Below are 27,297 nucleotides of genomic sequence, written 5' to 3'. Positions count from 1 at the left end.
TACCCTTCGTACGATCAATAATTCCAAAAGTCACAATGTACGATAATTTGACCATGTGTGACGCTTGTATTAGTCGTTGTTTTTAGTCTACGTTGTCCTGTTTTAGTTAATTGGCAGCACTAAATAAAAAAGTCAGAGGATCACTAAAGTCTATACAAAATTTGGTGCCAATCCATTTTATAGATGTTGAGAAATTTCACAGGATATGTGAACATTTTCAGTGTGCACCAAAGTGCTGGAGCAACCAATTAACACCATCGTACCCAGAGCCATGCTGCTAACATGGCTAAATTAATGAACTACCGTGTATCAGGCGAAATTCTAGCTTGCTTTGTTGTCCACATCTAGAGACGCCACAGCGATGCACCTCGTGACAGATACTCCAAATTTGTTCTTCACCGTCACAGATAAAGCTGGTTTATTTCCCCCTCCAAGATGTCCATCAGTCTGTGGACTCCAATTTAAGACTCGAGCGCTGGATACTGAATATCGTTGCCAAACCACTCCATCTTTCTTGTCTTATCAGACCTCTCCTCGCACAGCTCAGCCACACTACTCATACACAACCTCTAATCCCTCAGGGAAACACTGTGCATCCATCTGAAAACACATGATGGAAAAAACACTACCTACTAAAATGTCGATAATGCCTCCCATCAGTCGCACTCACCCAGTTCTGCTTTTGATGTTAAAGACATAAAAAAAAGACTATATTTTCTCTGTAATAAGATGCTGGAGCCAGTTCATACACACACACAGATTAATTCAGATAAAGACATACGCACACACACACTCAGACAAATTATATGAAAGCACACACTCGCACATTTTAATTAGCAGCACTTTAGTGCAGAAAGCACTAAACCGTAGGATAATTAATCTCCACAGCCTGTGTTTCCACTGCTAAACCACCTCGGGGAGGGGCCCAGGTTGGTTTCTCCTTTGTTGAGTTCATCTGCTGGGAAACAGGAAACAATAAAGTTGAAAACCTTAAGAGGTAACGGGGGAAAGGTCGCCAGATTAATATGCTGTTGAAGGCATTTGCTTGTGCCGTACACTGGTGGTCAATTCCCGCATTATGAATGTGGAATGCCAACAATCTCTGCTGGCTTCCTGTGTGTGTCTGTGTGTGTGTGTGTATATGTGTGTGTGTGTGTGTGTGTGTGTGTGTGTGTGTGTGTGTGTGTGAGTAAAGCTCGGTCACATACTGCTTCTCATTACAAATCCTCTCATGACTGTATGCAATTTGTGGCTCTGCTCTGTAGCCTTTTGTCAGCAGGCAGGCCAAGTACTGTCTCTCTCTGTGTCCATCACTCCTCATCAGTGTCTCTCTCTCAATCGCTCTGTCTCTCTCCCTCTCTCTCTCTCTCTCTCTGTCTCTCTCTCTCTCCCTCTGTCTCTCTCGCCCTGCCCTTTCTACAGACACAACCCTATCTGCAAATTGTAGTAATTAGCCGGGAACGTCTGCGATCATGTACTTCCTGTGTGGATGACGTCAGCCCTGGTCGTGCAGGGATGAAATGACTGGGCTCTCTGTGCTTGTCAGAGCCACTTGGAACAGCAGAGAATCAAAGGGAAATTCAAGAATGCAGAATCAGAGCGTGAACCCAGAAAGGTACTTCTAATCCTCCTGGCGTCTCAGTGGTAAAGGGCAAATGGCTGATCAGATTGCTGAAATCGAGGCTAGACATCCTGCAGTAATAAACCTGCCTAGATTGTCAAGATAAACTCAGATGCGAGTCTAATTTTACAAACAAGGCAGCAGCTGATTTGTCTTCATCTTGGCGAGATGTACACGTCTGTAACAGCGTCCGGATGACTGCTTCCTTTGATGGATATGCAGGCTGATGGAGAGATGCAGGCCAGTGCAACAGAGACGATGCTGCCCAATGGCCTCTCTGTTAAGCGTACAAACACACACATACACACACACACTGGCAACACGAAAATAATCCTCTTTAAAGTGTCAGTCTGAACTGTAGGGGCACAGCAGGTCTGGTGCCCCTGCTGTGGGTGCTGGCCTCATTTCCACTGCTCATTTCCTGCCCTGGGCACCACCTTCCTACAGCCGCTCCGTGACTCCTGTGTCCATCCAAAAAAATGCCCCACCTCCTGTTTTATTCTGCTTTATGTAATAAACTACTAGCTTGGATTTAAACAGTGAGAACAATACATTTGACTGAAAACTGAGTATCAAAACATTAGTGCTGCCCAAAGTGGGGCCCATGGGCCAAAGTCAGCCCGCCATAAGGTCTGATATGGACTGCCAGATGTTTCTACTGGAAAAAAAAAATTAATTGATTATTTTGCATAATCTTAGCATGGCGACCAGAGTGGCTCTGCAGGGAGTCAGTGGATTAAGGGTATTTTGGATCCTAGTACCATTTACCCTACTTGTGACCCTTAACCAAGCATTGTCTACCTGTGACACCTCCTCACAGGTTGCATGAGCAGTTAAACCAAAGAATTTGATGTCTGAAGAGGTAAACTTCTACTGAATTTTACAGAAAAACAGAAAAGCCAGGTACATTTTTGTGAAGCTGAAATATTGTTTCCCATCTTGTTATCGACTGACACCTCAGAATTATCTTACGACCCCTTGGCAGGTCCAAAACTTCCCCTTTAATTTCTTGTCTTAGCTAGTTTCTTTCTTCATCTATCTCAGTTTCTCTGACATTTCATCCATCACGCCAGCTCATCCTGTCAGATGTTTAATGTCTACCAGGATTGTTACAAGAGTTAAGTTGCCAGACAACGCTGACAGTTACAAAAGTAAAGCTTTCAGTTGCTGCCAAAGTGTTTTGACTTACAGTCGATGGACCTGTCCAGTCTCACCTCCGTCTAACTGCTGTCAGGATACAGCAGCTTGCCAAAGGCAGAAACAGAACAAGGCCCTGCTGGCTAAGAGAAACTGTCTGACCAATGGACTGTTTTAAAGAAACAACTCTGAAACAACTTTGAAAGGAGTCTCTGGATTGACTGCTCGGCCAAATTGTTCTCTGCGGATGAAAGAGCCCACGCGTCATGTCATCTGTCGTACTGAATAGACTTGAAGCTCCTGTAACAGTATGGAGTCAGTCATTTAAAAACACTACATTAGTCCACTGGTGCTGCTGCATTGCAGTTCAATTTTGTTTTTTGCCAGCTGAGAGGTCTGCACAGTGTGCACATTACCTTGAAAGTCTGACTCATTCCTCAGGCTGCAGTGCTGTTTGACTTGCAGGGCAACATGAGAGCTCAGAGATGGCATTAACACAGGAAATGGACAGGTATTATTTACAGATGTGGCTTTAGGAGGCTGGAAGAGGAAAGCACATGGATCAGAAGTTGCAAAGAGAAGACTGAGCATTGTGACTAACTGATTTACTTCATCTCAGCATGATGAGAGAAGTGTGTTAATCACATGATCTACATCGCTAATCCATTTAATGAAAAAAAGGAATAAAATGTATTTACAGTCAAGCTGTTGCTTTATTTTAGACTCTAGTGAAAGTACAACAAAATAGCCCTAACATTTTACCACTTTATTTTCCACAAAGAAACATCTTTAAAATAGTGACAACAGCATTAACTTCAGTGAATTAAACTGACACAGTTGGAGCCGATGAGAAAAACTAGAAGTGTTAAACGAGCAAATAAAATCAGATATGTTGTGACTTCTTTTCTAAAATGCACTTGTGGTAGTAACACTCAAACACACCTTCACAATATTTCAGTGTTACAAAATCTCATTTCCAGCTCCTATTGTTTGGTTGAGCCATCATTCGTCTTACCACTAGAATCCCTTTTCAGCATGACTGAACATACAGGTTTTCCTCTCAAATATGGCAACAGGAAGCGACTTCAGACAGTGCAGCTGGACAATTAGTCCCAATGTTCGCTGAGCAACACTGTCTTTGAAAAAAAAAAACAAGCTTCATCCCCAGATGTCCGTCCTCGACATGGTTTTCCTCACTCTCCTCAGCATCGCCGCGGTGGCATCCTTTCATTAGAGCGGCTTCAGGAAATTAATTCCTCTTTAATACCAGGGACTAGCCAACACTTCCACTATCACAGCTTCCTCACATCCCCAGGGTTAGTCCAATTTGTCATCATTTCAAAACAACACAAATATGTAAACAGCTTAGAAAATATGCACACACGCAACAAAAAAAAGAAAAATCCAAAGCATTTCTTTCCACAGCGCAGCGTTTCTTTTTTCCTCACTCCTCTGCAGTGCAAAAAAATGAAGATACGAGGAAAAAAACAACAACAAAAAAAACAATAAATAGACTTCCTCTGTTATATATTTCTTTGTTTATGTATATACATATTTAATTTAGAATGAAGGGTCTCTACATGAGCACACAGCTCTTGGCCCGGTCCTTCCTCATGGCCGGGGCCTGGTCCATTTGCTCAGTCCGACCCGGTAGGGGAGGCAACGGGAGCTGTGAGACTCGCTTCAGGCCTCTGCGGGAGCTGCTGCGCTTTAGCTGCGGCTTGTGCGGCCGCCGCACCGACGCCACCGTGGTGACGTGAAAGACGTCCCGAACGCTGTTCTCCGAAACCTTGGAGGTGCACTCGACGTAGGCCACCGCCCCGATCTGTCGACCTATCGTGCTGCCCTGGAACACGGAGACAGGAAAATAGGAGACATTTAACAAGCGACAACTATTATGCTTTTTTTGTGTGTGTTTTCCTTTCCTTCAGTGAACCTGAAAATGAGCATAATATGTCTCCTTTGATTTATATCACAACCAACAAATTGTGTTACAGGAAAAATATACAGTGAGACTACTTATTTTATTTTATCTGAGGTGCCACGAAAAACCTTTTGGCATCTTCCCAGTACATTTATGTTACGCCTTCCTTCCTTTCAGTGGCTTTGTACTCTGCTTCTTTTCTAATAGAATTTCTTCTCTCTTGTTTCCTAAGGCTTTAAGGCTCGGTCGACATGAGTTTACACCCTGTCAAGATGTTGTGTGAGCACTTCACGGAGAAAAATATGCATCCCATCCTTCATTGTGCCTTGGCATAAGCAGGCACTACATCTCAACAGTGGAAGACTAAATGTTCCTGAAAGAGGCAGCAGACCTGAGAGAAAGATTTCAATCTAACCCGTAGACTGAATGTCAATGGTCCAAACATGGCCGCAGACAAATGAAGCTCCTCCATCTGAGGCATTAATTATGTAGATACTCTGACTCCTCGGCCTGCGGTAGGAGAGTGGGAACAGAGCGGCACAGTGCCCACTGGGCCACTGATGACATGGTCTGTGCAGCTATTTAGAGAGAAGAGACTAAACTCCACCATTGGAGATTCCCCCTGAGTAATGTTACAATATACCCAGTTAATTAAGACTGTAAATTGTTTGCTTGTGATCAAATCAGAGACAAATTTAATTTCAAAGTCCCTCAGCCTCTATCCTCGCTCCTCTTGTTTCATGATCACACTTAAAAACCCACGGTTGTATTTCCCATGACCCGAAAATCGCATACTCTCCAACACAGACAGCTTTGTTGCTCGATTTTTATCGCGGCTGTGCACTGAGCCACAGATAAGAAGCAATGAAGTCCTCATTAGGTGGAATGGCAGATTTGGATTCAGGGGGACTGAGGTAGAGATCGTGGCGACAAGCGGAAAAGCTCGATCGGATCTCAGGCAGATTAGTGCGGAAATGTCTGGAGTTCACCCAGTGGTCACTCTCTCCGGCGACTCCTCAGCTGTGTTGGAATTCAATTTAAGATCAACAACAGGATAACAACACAGGCTATTGGATTAGAGCTCCGAAATGTTTATTGTGCACAGCTTTGGCATCCGCTGTGTGACACACATTTTCAGGGCACTAACAGTAGTGACTGAGAAGGAGCAAAACAATAGCTTAATGTAGGCATGACCACAAATGGTCCCCAGCTATTTCACATTAGCCCTGCGGTTGGCCACACCATCTTTTGTTTATGTATCTTATTTACATGAACTGTCTGTTTTTTTCAGCTGCGGATTTTCAGGCTGCGTGCTTTTAGCCTGCGGCGAGCTCTCAGACGGCAGCGGAAAAAAAGGCTCCTTTGTTCTGGGGGCTTTTGTGCGGTGGTGAAAAAGCCCCTCCACTTTTTGTATGTCCAACACGGGAGAGCACAAAATGAACATACTGAAAGCTGATTAAAATTCACAGATTTACAGAACAGTTTATCATCCCCTCCCTCCTCTCCCCATCCCCTTGGCTTAGAGGTCATGGCGGCGTACGATAAAAGGGCTCGCTCATTTATCAATGTCCGTTTTTCTATTCATCCTGCATTTTCAAAATCCCTAAATCTGCATGAATATTTCATTTCAGAGGAAAAATAAAATGTGTCCCTCGACATAAACTCCACTAACCACTCGCGCTTCTCCCGCGGCCCTCGCCGTAAGCAACCTTGCATTGCTTGTCAGCAAAATTTCGGTCAAAATGCCAACCCCAGCAACATGTCCCTGAGGGGTTTCACACAGCTCTTATTCTGCGGTGGCTGATTGTGTTGTGTGAGGTTTCTCTCACACTCCCTTCCTGTGGGACCAGAGAGGCAACGCCACGGTTGATCCACGATAGAAAAATAATCGTCAGAATGCTTTTATAATCTATTTTCCAATGCACCTCATCTCATTTCTTTCTCCTCACATATCCATCATCTTCTTGTTCTCACCTGCTCGTGGGTGACGGGGATGAGGCGCTGCTTGGAGAGTTCCCTCAGGGTGTTGACATCTGTCCTCATGTCCAGCTTACAGCCAACCAGCACCACTTTGGCGTTGGGACAGAACTCCTGCGTCTCCCCTTGCCACTGTCGGAGAGACACAGAAATACATCAGTGATTCTGCCAAATATGAGAGGAGAGCTGCTGAGACACAGTGACAACCTCTGGCTTCTCTGACACCAGACACCTGAGCTTCTGGGAGGATAATGCTCTCTCGATAAAAGACATTTGTTCAGCTAAGGAGCCAGGGGAAAGTAAAAGGTCTGTTAGGTCTGTAAGTACCTTTTTACAACTGTGAATCTAGTAGATGAGGTCAATTCCTCAATATTTGGGAATATGAAAATGTCATTTATCAGGCAAAAGTGGAGCAGAATTTGCTGTTGTCGTCAAATGTCGTAAATTGAATATGTTTTTGTTTGGACTAAACGGGTCATCACCCACCCTCGGCTCCAGGAAACTCTGATTGGCAATTTTATTATGATCTGTCATTTTATAGACTAAACAATGAATCATTTCATTAAAAAATAATCAGATTCAATGACATGTTCGCAGCCGTAAACTCAGTAACAGTAGGGTTACGACTGACAATTACTTTCAGTTTGTGTTTTGGTCAATACATTTGACAGAAAATAGTGAAAAATGCACATCATAATTTCCTTTAATCACTCAAACACTCCAACACCCAAAGACATTGAATTTACTTCAACATAAGAGGAAGAAAAACAACGAAACCTTACACCTGAAAGACTGGAGCAAGTGACAGTTTGTCACACCCAATCAATTAATCGTTTTAATCATTTCAGCTCTAATAAGGGCACACACTGTTTCACTGATTAATTAAAGTTTCATTACACTAGCTTAAGCTCCACGTGAAAATAAGACAACTTTATTCATGCCAGCTTGGTTCAGGGCTCTGCAGTTCTTGATGTGTTACACCTTTCCTGACGCAGCCCCCGTCTGCAAATCTATTTCAGGTTCTGTGCAGGAAAGGTTGAGCAGCCTTCCTGCTAAAATCACCCTGAGATTAAATGTCACTTCTGAAGCTCAGCTGAACCAACACAGTCTCTCCTCCCCGCGACACAAATACACAACAGCAGCCGACAGCCCTGAAATACTCTGCATGCCGTGTGCAGAATGTCAGGGCGTCCATTCACCTTTCACGCTGAAGACAACCTTTGACCTTCAATGCCCGTCCCTGCTCTGCTGATCACATCCAATCAAACGCTTTGATTGTTGAACCCTCTCTCCTCCCCCAGCTGTCATCCAGTAACCTTTGTGACCCCGCTTGTTTCTGGAGGTCAAGAGCCTAATTTGGGATGGTGATTGTGCAACAGGTTTTCCATGTGCCCCCGAGTTTCAGAGATTACCAGGGCGACAGCTCGGGGTCAGGGGTCATGGCAGCCCCCTGCCGAGGGATTCATGGGAAAACCAAAAGCTTGACGGTAGCTCTGCTTCCCCCTGTTGACAGAGCGCGCTGAGGCTTGTGAGATTTGTGGGTTGAAAAAAAAAGGTGGCTCGGGTTAGATCTACAAAGTCTGCATGGGCATTTTAGGAGCTCCCCTCAGACCACTAAACACGTCAACGAGCCAGCCGTGGGAACACAAGGAGCACCCACAAGGAGCGCAGTTCAAAGGCAAACACACACACATGGCTTCAAGATGAGAGAGCGCTAAATGGCACAGGCCTGTTTCACATGACACACATGCACGCAAACAAACCCATTAAGTTGGGTGTCTCTACATGTACAATAGGTGTTGCCACCAACCGTAAAAACAAATCCATGACCACAACCCCGCCCGGCCAGAACCACACTTCAGCTGCCACCCCGATCTCAGCAACAGCATTACAACATCTGAAGTAGAGACCAAACCTGGCATTTTGTGTGTTTTGCTATCTACGGAAAGCCGTATTGACTTGGATTGATGACATACTTTTTTCTTCAAGATTCCCTAAGAAATGAAGGAAAATCTCAGAAAAATGCCCTCTCTCGCAATGTTGAAGAGAAAATGAGAAAACTTCCTGGATCTGTCCCTTTATCTGGATCCGCACCAAAAGTTAATGGGGTCTATTCTGGGTCCAGACCCATCCACCATCCAAGTTTAGGTGAAATGTGTTTGATAGTTTTTGTGTAAACCTGCTGACAAACCAACCAAAAAATAAACGGACATGGAGGTGAAAAAAATGCCAACTATCGGTCACTCAGAGGGTTTTATTTACTATAACAGTAATGTTAATTAATCACTAATCAGAAAAATAACATCTTGGTCCCTGGGAGTCTGTAAAGTGTATGATCTCAGATAGCGGCACTCTTCATGAAGTAAAGGCTTGTGGACACTTTCCATTATTGTTGTTGCAGCTGGAAACTGCACAGGTTCTTCCCAAACCCAAGATATTATTGTCAAAAGTAACTTTACATAGAAAGTAAAGGTAAAAGTAGAAAATTGTACAGATATTGCAGGGAGACACTTGAATTTGTGTATAGGCCATTTTATAATAATTATAATCTGCCACCATCGGGCCAACTGTTCTGCAAAAACCCAGATTTTAAATATTAAATGTCTGCAGAGAGGTGATTCTAGCTCTCTTGACCAGGCTCCTGCCTTCTTTGATATGGTGTGGCTAATTTGCGTATCTGATATTCCTGTCAAACCCACCCGGCTGCAAAGCCTCTCCTCTCATTCTTCATTCTGACCTTACCATTCCTCGGAGGGACGAGGGTCAAGTATCCATGGACATTTTGATGAGATAAAGGAACGAGAGGCTCTAACCTCTGTGCTGATTTGCTCTATTGTTGAGCCGTGAAAATGCAAGCTGCTGGCACAGAAATCTGAGTGGATACAAGATGCTGATCAGGGGAAAGTGAATTTCTTTCCGGTTAGTTCTCCTGTGTCACAGCAGATATTAAATGCTGATCCAAAGTGTTGAGAGGAGGAGATGAAATGGGGGGGGGGGGGGGGGGGGGGGGGGGTGGAAACAACAATAAAAAAAAAACACTGACCTTCTTTATGACACTGTCCAAAGTCTCTGGGCGGCTGATGTCGAAACAGATGAGAACAGCATCTGAGTCAGGATACGCCAGCGGCCTCACGTTATCGTAATAAGATGAACCTGTGGACACACAATAACATATGGCATAAGGTCACGGCGCCCTCTGAGAAATTCCTCTGTGTACTTGTTTTAACCAACTTAACCCCATGAGGATCTTCATCCCAACCATATGGCACATTCTGTCAATTAGAAACATGCTGCAGGTCCCTGGAAGGTGATCTTAAGGTCATGAATACATGGATAACCCATTAAAGCAGAGGCTGTGACATGAACTTGGACACAATACAGCTTGGATGCACTCTGCAGATGCAAATGAGTCTTGATCTTAACAGTTGTGTGCACATATTTGAGTCTCTTTGTCTCTTGGGCTTCCACACAGCTGTGGCCTCCCTTTATCACAGTGCTTCACGAGGAATGTCGAGGGGTTTCTTGGAGAAGCAGACACACACAAAAGTGAATCATAGTGGGTTAAGGACTAGAGGACTTGAGCACACAATCCATTATCATCTTGAAACAACAGCGAATGCCAGCACAAAGGCCAAACTAAAGGTTGAACCCCTTAATTCTCTCGTCTCATCCCTCTTCCTGCCATGCTTGCAAACGGTCCTTGTTTTAAAATCTTTTTTCCTTCGACTCGATGAGATTCACATGCACTCTCACGCCTCTCCCAGCTCTCGCTTTTCATTTCTGTACCTTGATCAAATTTGAAGGCAGCGTGGTGCCTCTGTACTTTCACAAGCTGCTCGGTTACACGGGTCCTGCTCTCTTACAGCTCTCATTAGGAGGCTTGTAAAAATATCTGGGCTTTCTGGGAAACGTGGCTGTGGTTGTGGGCACCCTCCCTCCTGCCACCCCTGGGAGCTGGTACAGACCTGAACTCGTACATTTCGACAGCAACCGCACCCAGGCTGCATAAATTTGCTGTCAAGGAAACGGACAGGTTTGGTGACGAATCACCTCTTTTTACACTTTCAACTGCGAGACATATGCGTCAGATACTGTGGATCACTTAAGGTCACGCAAGCTGATTATGACTATTTATTCTTGCTGTTATTGCGTTTCATACCGGACTGGACACAATAGGCAGTCAGCTGGTTAAAGTGCTGCATGCCTTTGTCTGGTGGGTTAAATGGAGTCTGCACAATGGTGCTACAGCCTGTTTTAGCATCACTATGATCTCTTTGTTAATGATGGAATGAGACTATGACAATAGCTGCACGCGGCCTCCATCAGTCAGCTGGCTGTCCTATGGTGACCTGCTCCCTCCCCACTGGGAACAATGCAACACGCTGCATGTTCGAGATTGATGCTTTTTGTGCCTCAAAGTGAGGCAACATTCTGTTTCTCAACAAAATGCAGTTTTCCATTAAGGGCTAACAAATACTTTGAATGTCTTTCCAGTCTCACTAGACTTTTTGAAAAATGCTTTGTTATTGTGGCCTTCAGTCCTCTTCCTCTCTCTTTTTATTGCAGCATGGCAAATGGCATTATGAATCAGGATTGCCACAGTGACACAAGAGAAATCACGGGTTAAGACGGCACACTGGAAATGTCCGGTTGAGTCCGTTTACATAAATAGCATCAATGACTACTGATGATGCACGAGGGTCTTGAAGGGTTGTCCCATTTCATGGGGGGAGATTTCAACTACTAACCCCTTGTAACTCTGAGAGGGGGCACTTGAAAACAAGGGGTAGGGGTAAAAGTTGGAAATGGGATTGAGCCCTGCTAATGGCGTGTATAACACTGATGCATTAAGATAACTGGATATTGTGTGGCCCTATTCATTCTCATTAAACTTCCTCACTGCATACAAAGATCTTCACAGTTCTTCAGTTTTGTCTGCATGTTTAGGCATAGACCCCAAAGAGCAAGAAAATTATATACTGATACAGCTCTTTGAAACTTTGTGATCATACTATTATTTCATTGTTTTAACAACAGATCTTTCATTATATATTATTTTAGGGTCATACTGACCAGCCCTACATGGGTATATGTGAAACATGGACCTGCTCATTAAAATATTGCTCTCTTCAGCACCTCTAGTGGTCAGAAATTTCACAACGTGGGGCCTTTAAACTCCACAAAAGCCTGAAGGCACTTTTGTTAAGTCTACAATACATATACTTTTGACAACCTTGTTTTTCCACCTTTGAAACACCACCTTTTTTAGTAATATAGATATATATATGCACAGTGTATTATATGTAATATAGAAAAAACAAAAAAAGAATAATTGTCATTTTTAGCCTCTACCTTACAGGACAATATCAGAAATTCATAGCCCCTTCCTCTCCATACTAACTGATCTGTGCTGCTGAAAGAGCAGGACTAACACACACATACACACACACCCCAAAAAGCCCATCACACAGATGCCAAGTCCAACAGTCAGCAAAGCACACATTGTACAACAGCGAGCTCTGATTGGTAGTGGTCACACATGAGGTGCTGTAGCTGCTGAAGTTGGTCTTTAGTATGTATCACAGTGCAGCAGACCTGTACTGGGGTTAGAGCTGAAGAAGAAAAGAGACAGCATGTGGGGGTGGAGAGGGGACTGAAAAGATTTAATGACTTTGACGCTGGCGCGAGGGCAAGGTGCAGAAGCATGCAATGATGGGAGAGGCAAACGGGGAATTAAAGGAGAATCCAGATGAAGGGGAAGAAATGTAAGATGACGGAAAGTTGAGACAATAGCGCTCGTTTGATTTAAGATGTAATTAGGGGCCTGGAATGAGGCCGTTGGGATCAATTTGTCAATCCCAGTGATCACAATGATTGGCAGGTCACGGTCACAACAGGCCTTCGTCACAGCGCAGCCATTCAGAGCTCTTCTGTCCCGAGCGACAGGGAAGCTACCTCAGCACTTTTTCAAAGTCAGAAAAAAGTCCTCTGAGGGGAAGACGAGGAGAAAAAGGGCTGTGTTTAAAACAAGCCGAGCAGGCACAAATAAAAGCCAATCACTATAACCATCAAGAACATGAGGAGGAGGAAGAAGAAAGAGTTTTCTCCTGATTGTAAAATATATCACCTCCATCGCCTGAACTGCCTCTCCCCTACCAGCAAAGAGACATGACCAGAGATAAAAGAGGATGTAGCTGCGGAGGAGTGGAGGAGTGGGGGTGTTTGGGTAGGTAATGAAAGCACCGAACTCGGCTGGACAGATCAAATAAAGAGGTATGAGAGCTCTGGGTTGGCTATTGGTGGAGGTGGCCTGTGCCCATTCACTGTGAGGTGGTACAAAAGGTCAATTGAATTTCAGACAGAGGCACGATGAGATGGATGGGGCAGGAGGGTGAGGGAGGGGAGCACAGCCTGGCAGGAACCACGAAAAACCATCACGCCTGGCAAGGAGCGGGACCCCGCCACGGCGTGCCAAGGACAGGGATAAAACACCTCTCACAAAACCTCCTCCTCAAGCATTAGCATTAGCCTGATATAGCACCGGCGATCTCTCACAGTGGAAAGTGGACTTCTGTCTTTATTTCCACGGGGCTAATTAGCGCTCAGACACGCTGCAGCGCCGCACAGGAGGCTCTTCTGAGCAGAGGTGACAGAGGTGGAAGGAATGCGTTTCGCGCCAGCCGTCAGTTGAGCTTCATCAAAGGCTGGAAATATCCCAGAGGATGTTGAGGCGGACAGAAACTTAGTGGAGCGCTAATGTACAGTAATAAGGCTTGAGGGTTTGTGGTATGACTTCATTTATGCCTCCTGTCCCCTGACACCTGGACTGCCCCGCCGAGACGATCTGTCTGAAACATGACAGCTCTCTGTCTGCTCATTCAAACCCTCTTATGTGAGAATTTTTACTAATCAATGAAATTAAGCTTAGTCCCTCTCCCTCTTCTCCAACTTTTTTTGTTATTGGCTGCCTACAGGAGTTTACTCTTTCAGTTAAACCAACCACGATCTGAATCAGCCAATCATATCGCTGCTGTCAAACTTTAAATTTGTTCTCCCCTCTGCTACAGTCAGCTGTCATTTCAGTATGAACCATCGCAACCCGCCTCTCCGAAAATGCAGCAAGGATTAGTCAATTAATCAATCAATCAATCAATCAATAGAAATGTATTTGCCAACTATTTTGACATTTTTCAAGCAAAATATGAAGCATTTGCTGAGAAGATTAAAAGGAGACTTCAGTGTTTTATTAAGATTCTTGGATATGTGAAAGGTATTAGAAAGACACAAAAAACACTGCTCCTGAAACGCCTCGTCAGTAGTCCCGCCTTTAATTCTGTCACTTCGTGACATCACAATACGACACCATGTAACACATCTGCATAATTTATACCTAACAGCTAGTTTGGCACGTACGAATTGATGTAGCACTGCTGTTTTGTTTTTGTTAGCGGTGCTTGCTCAGGCATGTGTAAGCTGACCAATCAGAGGAGACTGGGTATTCAGGAGGGGGGCCTTAAAGAGACAGGAGCTAAAACAGAGCGTTTCAGACAGAGCGGGAATACAGTGCTGCTACAGTGGACAATATGAGAAAACTGATTTGTTTGGTTTTTTTAGCACTAAAACATGTAAACCTGTTCGAGTAGGAACCCAAAATAAAATTATGAACCTGAAAAGGAGCATAATATGTGTCCTTTAAGACTCTTATGGTTTTGGACTGATTTTTGGACAAAAGAAGCATTTTGAAGACATCAGTTTGGCCTTGTTATCAGCATGTTTCACAATTTCTTTTAAACATTGTATAGAAATAGTCAATCATTAATTGTAAAAATAGCCAACAGTTTAATCGATAATGAAAATAATTGTTAGTTGCAGCCCTATCTTCACCCCATTCACATCCAGGTTAAACACTAGCAGCGCCACCAGAAGTCTGCTCCTCTTCAAATACATCCAAATCTTCATCAAGTGGGTCTTATACTACTTACAATTTCACTACCCACTTACAGTATATCATGATGGGGTCAACCACAGACTCTTCACATTTTCTCATCATTACTGAGCACGTCAGTAAAATATTAGCTCACTCTCTACGAAGTCTCTCCTGATGAAAATAAACTTAACAATAAAACACAATTGCTGTAGTTTGACAGAAGATTCCTCAGGAAACCTGTGAAATTGAGTGAGCATCAGCATTTAACAAAGCCTTCCATTCCTCAGCGCATTAATCTGTACCGTCACAGCAGGAATTTTCTCTTTCTCTCTCCATTTGCTGCATGCTCATTGCAGACGCAGCTAAAAAAGCAAACCATTATGTGTTAGGGGGAAAAGAATAGTCTTTGCCTCAAGGCTCTCCGATGTGCTCATGCACATATGGCAGGGAGTCAACAGCAACTAACAGCCTCATTAGGCCATACAGACACTGAAAAACACCCATGCACATAACGAAGGCAGGGCACATGGAAGCGCAACCCCTCCCAAACGTCGCCAAATAAGGATAACAGTTAGTGTGATCGAGTTAGCTGCAACCTTAGAAACACAACACATCCAGCGTCACATAAACTGTGTCTTTTTTCTTCTCCTGCAGCTGTTTTCCTCTTGAAATCCACCTTCAAAGCAAAGGCAAAACATTTCAAGTCGCAGTGGCCGAGTATCGTAGCAACCTGGACGGATGCAAATGGCTTCATTGTGAGGCCCTGAAAGGAAGTAAGGAGGAAGAGAGCAAGAGAGCGAGGGGATCGTGGAGGCTAATGACTCCGGTGCATTGATGATTAGAGGTGACTAAGAGGAGAGAAGAAGAGGGTTGGTGCTCCATCCTTTTAGGGGCTGGATCACACTTTTCAGTGCTGATGGGCCGGTGTGTGCTGTGAGCTGTTATAGCTTCTCCTCATTTGGGGGTTCTTACTCAAACAGAGATAAACAGACCGCGCTGCCAAGACAGCCTTCATAGGAGGTGGAGTTACTTTGACCCGGTGCACCACTCTGCTGATCAAGACAGCGTGTGTTTTATTATGTGAATATCAGCCTGAAAGAAAACTTTCTTTTACGAGTTCTCATCCAGAATCCAATACAGTTCACCACATATGGACCCACTGACCTTAAAAGTCTCAACTCCAATCTACTCTGAAGACTTACATAAAACTACTGTTCCTAATTTAAGTGGGAACCGTATCGAGAAGGACTGCCAGTATTGTTGCATGTTTCAGCTGCATACTTGACATTTTTGCAGACCATTTTCATACGCAAGCTCTGCAGTTTAAGAGTTGGATGTGTTATTCATACTGTTCCTTTAATTTCCTTTTAATTATATCTAACCTTTTTATTTTTATCAGATTCATTGGGTTTTAAATTATGACTTACATTGTTTTGTTTTATCTTATTGGGTTTTTTTACATCTGCTATGCACCTATTTGTTTTCTATCCTTTCCTGGTTAAACTTGCTTCTATTTTAATCTTACGTATGTAAGTTTATACATACGTCGGTTTTTGGGAGGAACTTTCGTGGAACACCTGTTTGCTTTGGAAGTGTGATTTGAATGAACTAAACTTGAAACTTGATATGAAAATCAGTTAGCAGGTACTTGTTTGACTTGTTTGTTGATGACAGTGAACCGCGCATGAGTGCAAGCGGCTTCTTATGCAGCACGGCTAAGGCGCCTACAAGGCGCGACTGTACACGACTGTATCAGAACGTAGGTCAATATGGTGGTACCCGGAGAGCCTAATCCTTTTCTAAAGTGGTGCAAAAAGGTTTGAGAAATGCTGGTTTAATCCGAACAATAAATGTATAAAAGACAACACATTGTCATTTTACAAGGGTGGTGTGTGTTTAGTAGTTTCACTCCGCATAATTGCTAACATGAGCAAACAAGGCAATGTGCAATGTTTCCCAGTAAGTCACATGACTCATGATAGCATCTCAAATTTATTAAATCTTGATGCATGAAACACAACACAGGTCTATCTAACGTTTTTAAAAATACAGTGAAGAGTCAAACACTTGATATTACAAAAGTAGACTTCTTGGCTTCAGCGGATTACTGATGTTTTTGTATTTTATCGACTTCCAGACTCGCTTTTGATGAGATCCAATATTTTATGCATCAGTTCATTATTTCTTCTGAGGGAAAAAATATGTATCCAGTGTTCAGTGGGGCATATATGTGCTGTAAGGATTCATCTTTTAAATACCTTCAAAATGTCTAACAATGATAAAGGCTGGATACTTCACATATTGAACCTGAGAGGTAATATTGCAATTTCGACGTTCATGTTACACCATCACATGAAATGTTGGCCAGACTCTTGCAATATGTAGAAGCAAATTACACAAACAGAGCATTTATAGCAACATACACGCCATCTGCCAAAGCCTTATACATGAGAAGCTTGAGGCAGTGAATCCATGAGCGAAAAATCATTAAAAAGCCTGTAATGACGCACCATCAGCTGACCTGTACTCTGGACTGGGGCTTATATCACTGGTTGCTCATGCAGTTTGACCTATAGACTATACAAGTGCATATACCAAGCACACACACACACAGAGAAAGAGAGAGAGATAAAGCTGTTGATCTGTAATGGAGATGGTTGTGTCAAGTTTTCAAAGGCATTAGCACACAGACGGGACAGTGGAGGTGACACTGGGTTAAATGGCCATTAACCTTCCATGTCTGCAGCCTTCACACAGGAGATATTGATCAAAGCCCACCGTGCCTTTCCTCTGGAGGAAATGCAGCCTTTGAAGGGCGTTGAGCACCTTTCCACTGATCTGCTCTGAGCTCCGCTGCCGTGGAGTTAATGCCTGTGTCTGTTGTCCAATCGCAGGTTGAAAAGCCACGGCGCTGACAGCACAGGCAGGGGACACAGCAGCGTTACTGTCTGTCTCCTGCTCGCCCCATGGGTATGGAGATGTGGTGTGTCCGCTTTCAGTTTCTCCTCACCCCCCAGCCCCTCTTTTATTATCACACACAGACACGCTCTCATTACAGCAAAGATATAGCAATGCATTTCATCTCCCGTCACTTGATCTCTGTGTCTGTCCAAGGCGCTGGCTCATGCTGCGCTTTACTTTTAAAAGTCACTATGCTTCTGATGTTCACTTCCTCTGTTGGTCTATGTATTCATGTGTTGTTTAAACCATGTCTCAACTTTGGTTTTCTCCGTCTAAGTGTTTGAGACGTGTCTTCAGATTTGGTGTGGCACATTAGCGCACCCCTCGGTGACGCTCTTAATTCCTCTGAGATGTTCGTGCGTTTAGATGTTACAATACAAACAGTACCCGGCGTTTGTTTTTGTGAGGGAGTCAAGTAGCTGTGAAGGGCTGCTGGCTGTGTGCTGGGAGCACACGCACAACCGCCTTTCTTTTTTCTTTTTTTTATCTGTTTCTGTGTTTCCTCAAGCTCTGCTCTTCACACACCAGAACCGCTGAGTCACGTCAAAACAGCAGCAGCAGACTGTTTGGACAAGGTCCACCGAATAACACAGTTTGAAAAACAGACAAGAGCTAGTTAAAGAGCGCCAGATGCAGACTTGAAGATTATTTGTCCTTTGCGCAACCTCTTTCACCGTTCAAACCGATCAGTGTTGGACCCCGGCTGGTTCCGACATCCCCGACACACACAGCAAGTCTTTTAGCTGTATGTGTTTTTTGTCGGGTTGCTCAACTTCAACACATTTATAGCAAAAGACTTCAGACAGAGGAGGCAAGTTGGTGGATCCAGTTTCACTCTTTATAAGCTGATCACTCCACTCTGGGGATAAAGAAGTTACTGCTTTACAAAGACATCCAGATAAAAGGAGGCCCCGGTCACCATTTTTAATTGGCAGTAAAATCCCAATAAATTCAAATCAAACATTAAGCTTGCACAAGAAAGAATTTGTTTTTTGACCAAAATAAAGCACCATTTCTTTGATTGCTGCAGTGTGCACATCATGTTGGTAGTTGTATAATTTTACCTCCATAACCTTATACTTACTTAAGATTTCTGATATTGTTTTTCAACAAAATGTTCGATTATCTTGTTAAAATCCTTAAAATTACATCTACTCCTTCTCCCTCATTAAAAAATCATCAATCTTTGATTATGCAAATGTGTGTTATTTCAAAAGTTTAAAAACTATTTCACGGAGACGTCTCTTGCTTCACTGTGAAGTTCATTCTCAGTGTATGTGCAGCGGAGGCTTCAAGTCTCCACATTACACTTGAGTATGCTGAATATTGCAATGGACCAGGATCGGCTTCCAAACTATTTGTGATGTCACCAATCATGTTCGTTTTTTCAGTGAGCACCTGGAGGCTGCTCGCCCTCACTTCCTCGCTCTATATGCAAATAAAAACGTACATCAACGGAACAAATGGATGGAAAGTTTTCTACACAAATGAATATCTTCAGGCATAACAACGTTTCTTCTGACTCACCAACTCACAAATGAAGCGATTTTTTAAGGGAGTCTGGGGACTTTCTCCACGGGCATCAAAGAAGTTTTGAGAAATGCTACATGTTTGCCGTCAAATAATGTATAGAGTCATAAATGGTGTAAGTGAGGAGTTAAAACAGCTGCTAAATGTTGGAGGTAAGACTCACTTCAGAAACACTCATTCATTTCAATGAGTTCAAAGTGCTGGTGCAAAAAAACTAAGGGTCATCAAACAAAAACGTTGAACCTGGCTCCAATTTTGCCACAATCCAACTGTGTGGGACAATCCCATACGAGCGCAAGTACCTGGCAAATTATACACAAACTACGGTGTGAATGCCTTCATCCACGACCATCCTTCGGGCACCAAGGTAAGACATTTTCTTGCACATAGGAGCTTTAATCAGCTCTCAATTAAACAAAGTTTATACTTGACGGTGAGATGTTTGGCTAAATCTGCGTTGGCGGTGCCTCTTTGAGCCTGCAGCTTATTAACAATGCCTCCATTTGGCAAGGATGCAAGTAATTGGGAAAACCACAAGCTGCTTTGAGCATTGTATTTGTTTTACAGCAGTCTTTTTGACAGTCTTTGAGAAAGTGCCAAAATGTTTCCTGCCAACACTCAAACTCTAATTTTTTGACGAGCGATTGTAATGCCACACTGAATTCTTCTCTGAAAAGCTCCCAGCCCTCCTCAAAAAACTACCACCATCTCACATACACACACACACACAGTATTGAAATTCATCTCATTTCACCTGTAAAACAGCAGCGATCACATCCTTTATTCCCATTCCTACACATCATTTCAATCTCATACTCTCTCCTTCGAAACTTGTACTCCCGCTCGAGGATTTTCATTAAAACTTGTAATAACACCGACTGCATCTTCTCTGTCCACAGCTGTCTGTCTGCTATGAAGTGAGAATATTCAGACGGCATATGAAAGAAAAACCTGTGAGTGGAAGAGGCCATCCTCTGCTCCCATCAGCTCCAACCATCCAAACACATCCCTATCATGGTGCTATCAATCCCCCAGCCCACTCTGCAACCCCCCCAGGGAGGCCAACAGGGAGACATGGCACTACTTCAAGAGCAATTTCACCTCCACAAAAGCATCAGGAGCAGTGAGAAAGAGAGCACGCTGGATCTTGTTTATAAATAAAGTCATCCATAAATGATGGGAACTGTCGAGTGTGTGTGTGAGCGAGGTGCAGGTGGGGGGGTGAAAGATGGAGGTGAAAGACGGCCTCTCTGCCTGTATCCCCTTACGCTCGGATGGGCTGCAGACGGATGCTGAGAGGGTTTTGCGCCCGTGGAGGTGGGGGGCCAGAGGGACTGAGCGCTAGCCTGGGGAGCAACAGAACCAGTCAGTGTGGCTGTTTGAAGTAGGCTGATCAAAGCTGGCGCTGCAGCGGGTTCTGTTGCGCTCAGTAGAGGGATTGGACTCGGGGAAAAAAAAATCACAGAGCCACAGTTCCCTGGGTGGGTTTCCTGTCTGACTGGATGACTGAGGCATTCGCTGCTGCTGCTGCTGCTGAATAGGAACAAATGCCTGGTTCAGTGCCAGCGTGTATTAGTTTGTGTCTCTTCTCTTGTAAAAGTCAGTTTTCCAAACACATGAACGGCGCTGGGGTAACATGATGTGTTACAGGAGGTTTTCAGAAAGTAGGTTTGTTGAGGCAGGGAAACATCGAAAGACATGCAGGGCAGGGGGCCCCAATGAGCAGGACTGAACATATCATTTGTTGTGTATTTATTCATTTAGAATAAAAAAAGAAAAGGTTTGCTTCTTTTTCAGTATCTATGAGAGCAAATTATTTCACAGGAAAATGTAAAAGCCGGGTCCAGATCAAACCTGTCAAGCACTTGACCCAAAAATATAGAGTTTAGTTTTTTATTTATTATAAAAAAAAGATTACACTTTAAAATTCACATGAAGAAGCTCCGCGTTCCGCTGCGCCCTTGAAATAACTCCATTTAGGATCAATAACATCCTGCTCCTTTGCATCGAGCCATAGATCATGTTACTTCAGGTCAATGAAGGCAGAGGTCGCACAAGTAAAGAACGCTTCCTCCGTCTCTTAATACAATAGACGAAACACTGAATTAAATCCCCCACAGAATTATTTATATCACCCGATGTCGCTCAGTGTGTAGCGGTAACAGGAGTGCTGCAGTGGTTTAAAAGTGTGACACAGTTGGCGTTTGTGTGTCTGCGTCCCAGAGGACCGCAGTAGGTCAGGTCCCAAGGGCTCCACCAACAAACCTTACTTACAACAAAAAGCCCGGATGGGTGGGGTGGTGGGTGGGGGTGGGAAAAGCACAGATGTACCCTTCTCCTTCTGTCTACTCCTTCTGTCCCCTTTTCCAGTTTTCAATCTAGTGAACACTTGCTGCTCTTATAACATGCTCCGAGGGCAGCACCCCCTCCACCCCCACCCCCATGCTTTCACTCGCTTCAGCCCCTCGCTCCCCCAATCTGTTTGCCTATTGGTCCAAGCAGCTGCTCCGCTTTCCAGCCGTATTGTGCCCCGACTCCCACCCCAGCGCCCCTCATCAGCCCCCATTACGCCTCTGGTCAGCTGAGAAACAATAGGAGAGGTCAGGGGCCAGAGCTGTTGGAATTCCCATACACGAACCCACTCAATCATGCACATGCCCACACACGTACGCATGCACTCGTAGGTATTCATTACACATGCACGTTCTTTTATTTCTATTTTTCCTAAATTAAAGCAGCAATGAACAATATTTCTATCATAACAATACAATCAAAGGTGAATGTGGAAGAGGTTGTTTAACGAATCTACAGAGAATTATCACGTTAATCCACAGCTCCCTTCAGCTTTGCGGAGCTTTATAGTTAGTTTCAGCTCATTATTTTGCTGACTTGCCACAACTTTAATGTTTTGGTTCACTCCAATCACTCTCACAGTGTGGTTTTCAGCAGCAGCAGGCAGCTGTTTCCAGAGAAAAAGCTCTAGAAACCTTGTGTAAAACTCTCGGGTGGCTCGCAACTTAGCATGCAGCTACTGAAAAGTTACGTTAAGTTTCAGGATATTTAAAACTTTGTTTTCCTAAGTTCACATATTACAATATAAAAACAATAAACAACAAATATTTAAATACCTCCTGTGTTTACAGTACATTAGCATGGCTGATATTATGTAAATGTAATACATATGTGGTGTGACACTTGCTGGTTTTGTCCTTCTTTGGTTTGAATGTAATGTCTTTGTATTTTGTATTATCTTCGTCAGATAAACACTGGAGCCGAGTGTGGCCCAGATAGTTATATCAGATAATAATAAATAATAGCAACCATGTCTTTATTGTGCATTCAAACTGCTAATTACAATTTACTCCCATATCTGCCCCTTTGTATTCCTCTCGCCTTTTATGTTTGCCAACAAAACACTTTCATATCTTCGTTTTATCCTTTGATTCGATGTCAGTCATCATGATAGCTCCATCCTCCTCCGTAGGAAGCGCGGCATGGCAAAGGCTTAAGACAGAGCTGGTAATCGGAGTCAGTGTGAGCTCATCAAAAGCCCTAAGTGCTCTTTTTTTCTCCACAACGTACAAAAAGACTCCTTTTAATTCTGTCCAGTTAATGTTCGTTCCCTAATAACTTATCACTTTGATTATTCTGTTGGCACATTAACTAAGTAAAAGCCATACACAGCCTATCAGCAGTGTGCAGTTCTGTTCAGCAGTGGACATGCCATTTAAGCAGATTATACACTTTTTGCCTGGTGCTCAGCATTAAGCTGACAGTGCATGGGGGGCTGAAGGAATGTGTGGTGGCTCTCGGCTCATTGCTGTATCCACGGTCCCATTTACAGGCTCCTCTGACAGAGATAAGAGATCAGAGGGAGCCGTATCCTCTGGGGCCTCTGAGGAGTGCTTGTTTTATTGTTTACGCCCGGGTGGACATGGATGATGCTCAGTACGTTTTGTATGCATGTAAAAAGTGGACACATACTTTTGTGTTGCAGGTGGCATCCTGCCCTTGTGTGTGCGCGAGTATACAGTAGGTGTCTGTTCGAGTGTGTGTGTGTGTGTGTGTTTGTGTTTCATTTTGTCACTGAGGAGATGTTCTGCGCGGTAATTACAGCCTGTGTGTTCCTGTCAGTGTGGCTGGCTGGCTTTCATGCAGCTCTCCTGCCCACCCCCTGCTTAACACGGCCCCTGACTGCTGGTGACCTGAACGCGGCGCTTCAGCAGCCGCCTTGACTAATGGGCTATCAGAGATGGAGAACATCGACAAAGAAGAGAAAGAGGAGGGGATTAGTAAATAGCACAGAGAAAAAGGTATCTGACAGTCCACCTCCAGAGAAGGCATGTCTCATGCACTTCAACCATTCTTCTGTTCTAGTTTCTTCATCTTCTCTTACAGCTACTGTAACACACAGGCAGCCATTTCCTCTTCAGCTTGTTGACCCTTTGTGTAATAGTCTAAGAATATGATTCACGGAGCGCTGAGCTCCAGGGATGGAGCACAGCTGCTTGCCTGCTCAGGAACCACGACATCCAGCCCAGCAGCAAGGATTGCCGGCTGCCCTCCAGAGTTTCCATAATGTCACACAAACCCACTCAGAGAGTCAGGGTGCAATGAAGTGCGGCACTGTGCGTGAGGCCATCATTATTCAAGAAGTTTAGAGCTGGGGAGGAAATGAGGAAGACGGGAATGACTGGAACACAGATGGAATTTGTTCTTGGAAGGCCAGGGTAATTAGTTATTTACAACGAGGTGCGCATGCATCTGTATTTCTGTAGATGACATTTTAGTTATATGCATTCATGTGTGTCTATAGAGCAATTATGTTTCATGAGCTGGAAAATACATTTCAGTAATTGTTTAATGAAAAACCTGGATATTTAACAGCCTCTCCGTGGCCTTTTACATTTACATTTGTTTCTCATTTGGTGTCAAAATGTATTTATCTCCATGCGTTGATGAGAGAATTCAAATAATTAAAAACAATCGAGGGACGTTTTTTTACCTTTTTAGGCTCATCATGACTTACAGCACGCAATGACGGCACACCCACTTTACCACCCGCAGCGCTTGCCGTTTGATTTCTAGTACGTAAAACGTCTTTGTGGGCTCCAACCAGTAACTGTAATCCCTGGGATTATCAAATACAGCATGCCAGAGAGGCTGCAGGCTCATCCCAAACCTGACGCCAAAGGGCTGAGAGTCAAGGAGGAGCCGGAATATATTCTCTGAGATTCTTCAGTCGAGCCTGTAAGGCCACAGAGGACAGAGCGGTATCCCCTCTGTCCAAAAATACCTTCACAGGCATTCCAGTAACTGTCTACAGAGAGTGGAGACCTGGCAGAAAGGTCAGCGTTCATTTCCAACCCTTGAAAAAATCCAACATGGCAGCCAGAAGTCGTACATTATTGTGTATAACGCACCTGGTTGTATTTGTGTATCTGTCCTCAGCTAATCTTGTACACTACTACAACTGTCAGCCTAGTATTTCCTTTGCACATTTATGACTGAATGCTCAAGGACCTCTCGTGGTTGGTGATTCACAGGACTTCTCTGTTTTATACCGACATTGACTGCTGATCAACAACTGCATCAGTTTGGAAACTTGTTTCTACTACGTACACGCACTTGCTAACCCTTCAAAATTCCCAGAAAACACCCGTTTTTCATCGCCCTCTCCCGTTTTCCTCCCGGGGTCACAATTCTCCTGTATTCCTTCTGATTTCTGACAAATTTTCACCCCTTTTGCCTCTTTTAGTCATCACAACCTGTTCATTGCAGTGTACAGCATGCAATTTACTGTAGTGTACGCTGTCCTTCTCAGTGAGTGAGAGACTTAGAAAAACTTTCAAGCCCTCTGAGAGGCAATTTGTGAGATTTGAGAGAGGGAAAGAGAAACGGAGAAGAGAAAGAAATACTCTGTTTCTCGTGGAAAGTTTTAAAGGAACGGGGCATACATTTTTATAAAAGCTGCTGCATCTATGTTTCTGTCGATCACACGGGTCACACCGACGTCAATCATCATTGAGATGTTCCTGTCAGAGGGGCGAATTATTCTGCATTCTTTCCTGAGAATTAAAAGTAAAATTAGAAGGAATTAATATAACCAGAAAACAAAGTCTCTGAAACCCCCAGACCCCCTATTTTTGAGGTCCGTGAACGTACGTGGAGGTCTCATTAGTGTTGGTGGATTCTTCACCAGTGTTTTGGAAACTGCATTTCGTCTCCCCTCGTTCCACCACTCTTATTCAGACACAGTGGACACAGTCTGCCCTGTGCTTCCTGTTCCCCACCCACCTGTACCCCGGACACACCTGGTGGAAATCTGCACTCTACTGCGTGGCATCTTGTAGTTACACACTGTTCTCTGTGCTGAGCTGTTCTCAAGCGCAAACTCCAGCCGCCGAATTGTTCAGGAAAACCATCAGACTTTCTTACACCTGACATGCCTGTTCATGCCTCACGACTGAGAGTCTACAGCCATGCTGGTGGCTCTGACAGGCTGTACAGCAGTCTTATGATGCCTCCTGATGATGGTGCTAGAGGAAAAGTTAAGGATCACCCGGGGCAACAAGGAAGTTGTGTAATGCTCAAAAACACCTGTTTGGACGCTTCCACAGATAAACAGGTTCATCAGTAACAGGTGATCATCGACAGTGTCATGACTACGTATGAAGGGCATCCTGAAGTGCTCAGTCATCCACAGGCAAAGACGGGTGAGGTTCACCACTTTGTAACAAAAAACATGGTTGCATAAAGGGTATTACCACATGGGCTCGGAAACATTTTGTAAAACTGTTGTCACTTACTGTAAACAGCATCCCAACTTATAAAAACAAATACAATCTTTAATTTCAGCCCATTTAACAATCATTACTACGTTACAGGTACGGATGAGCTGGAGGGTACGAAGAAACTGCTTCAACGTGTGTGTTCATTTAATTATTAGGGTAACAAACAGTTATTTTGAGTTACAGCATTTCACCAGGCTTACACTATCTTCTGTTTACTCATTACCCGAAACTGTCATGCAGCTGTTCTCCCCCCCAGTGCAGGGGAGTGCCTCCCAGCCTGTTATGCATCATCAAAACAGGTTTCGTTTAGGCAGTTATTGCCCTGGGCTGCTTCGGCAAAGAGTAGGAACAACTCTCAGGGCTTAGGCTTGAAAATATTCGGTCTTGTGAACAACAGTTGAAAGGATGTCGTCATCCTCCCTCCAGGATGCTGACGAAAATAAACAAAAGGTATATTTACGGTCTGTGGTTTTGTATGCAGCCACCTTTCCGGCAGTTTGCGACCATCTCAACCGCATCATTCTCAAATTGGGAGAGGAAAGAGAAGGAACATGAGAATCTTTTTTTGTTTTTAATCATTTAACAGTGCGTCTAAAATTACAGTAGTGATTCAGGAAAGCCGAGCTGTGACAGCCAAGAGCAGATAAGGTTATCTCCTGATCAGTATGCTCAGTACTCTGGTCTTTCTGAGCATCCTCTGGCTCCAGGAAGCTATAGGTTTGAGGGCAGAGGAGAGGAGAGGCGGAGGGGTCTGTTGGTTTTATTTCTGCTCTGCGTTGTGGTTGTAGTTCACTCATTCTCTATTAAAGATTAATCAAGCGGAAAGTGTTGAGGAAAAAGAGAGCCAACTGAACTCAGCATGTTTTTACAGGCCTCTGGATGCCCTACTGGTCCAGCGCGCTGAGAATGTGGAGTTTAAAGAGCATAAAGACACCAGGAATGTTGTGAAAGTCGAGTGCGGGAGGAGGAAGACGGCCAGACTGTGACTCCGAGCTGGAGCTGGGAGTGGTGTTACACGCTTGCAGTCGTGCACTTGTCTTTCGAGTCGAAAAAGAAACTCACACTACTGACTGTAAAAACAAAGACAGCTTTGTCGTGAGAAATGAGCCTTTAAAAAAACATTAAACATTGAAGACCTTGAGAAAATGTCTCTGAAACTCATGTGAGCGCGGAATCTCTCTTCACCATCTGACATTTTCATATAAATGCATGTTTTTCTGCTCTCTATCACTGACTGTGCAGCAAAATAGGGCTTCAAACCACGAGTTTTCGTGAAAGGTTTTATATTTGTTGTTGTGAACACCCAGCGTCAGGCAGGTCTATTGCAGGAAAAATCCTCCACTGCACAGCAAGTGATGCGTTTCATGTTCCCAGCAGCAGCAGCAGCACTTTGTTTGGAAACAAATAGAGAAAGAATTGGGCGTTT

At 44.0% G+C, this 27,297-nt stretch overlaps 1 protein-coding gene across 2 annotated transcripts in view; it reads right to left on the bottom strand.

Moving 5' to 3' along the window:
- Positions 1-3,457: 3,457 nt before the first annotated feature.
- Positions 3,458-27,297, bottom strand: part of rnd2 (Rho family GTPase 2) — a 30,729-nt gene continuing 6,889 nt past the window's right edge. For both annotated transcript variants that reach the window (XM_073495224.1, XM_073495225.1), the window contains 3 exons: positions 9,703-9,812; positions 6,657-6,791; positions 3,458-4,604 (listed from right to left, as the gene is read on the bottom strand). In XM_073495224.1, the coding sequence (XP_073351325.1) occupies positions 4,335-4,604; positions 6,657-6,791; positions 9,703-9,812 (515 nt within the window). In that variant the 3' untranslated portion in view covers positions 3,458-4,334. The remainder of the gene's footprint in view (positions 4,605-6,656; positions 6,792-9,702; positions 9,813-27,297) is intronic.

The sequence above is a fragment of the Pagrus major genome, chromosome 23 (assembly GCF_040436345.1).
Source record: "Pagrus major chromosome 23, Pma_NU_1.0".
NCBI lineage: Eukaryota > Metazoa > Chordata > Actinopteri > Spariformes > Sparidae > Pagrus > Pagrus major.
Note: the sequence above shows the minus strand (reverse complement) of the source record. Positions and strands in the feature narration are given on the sequence as shown.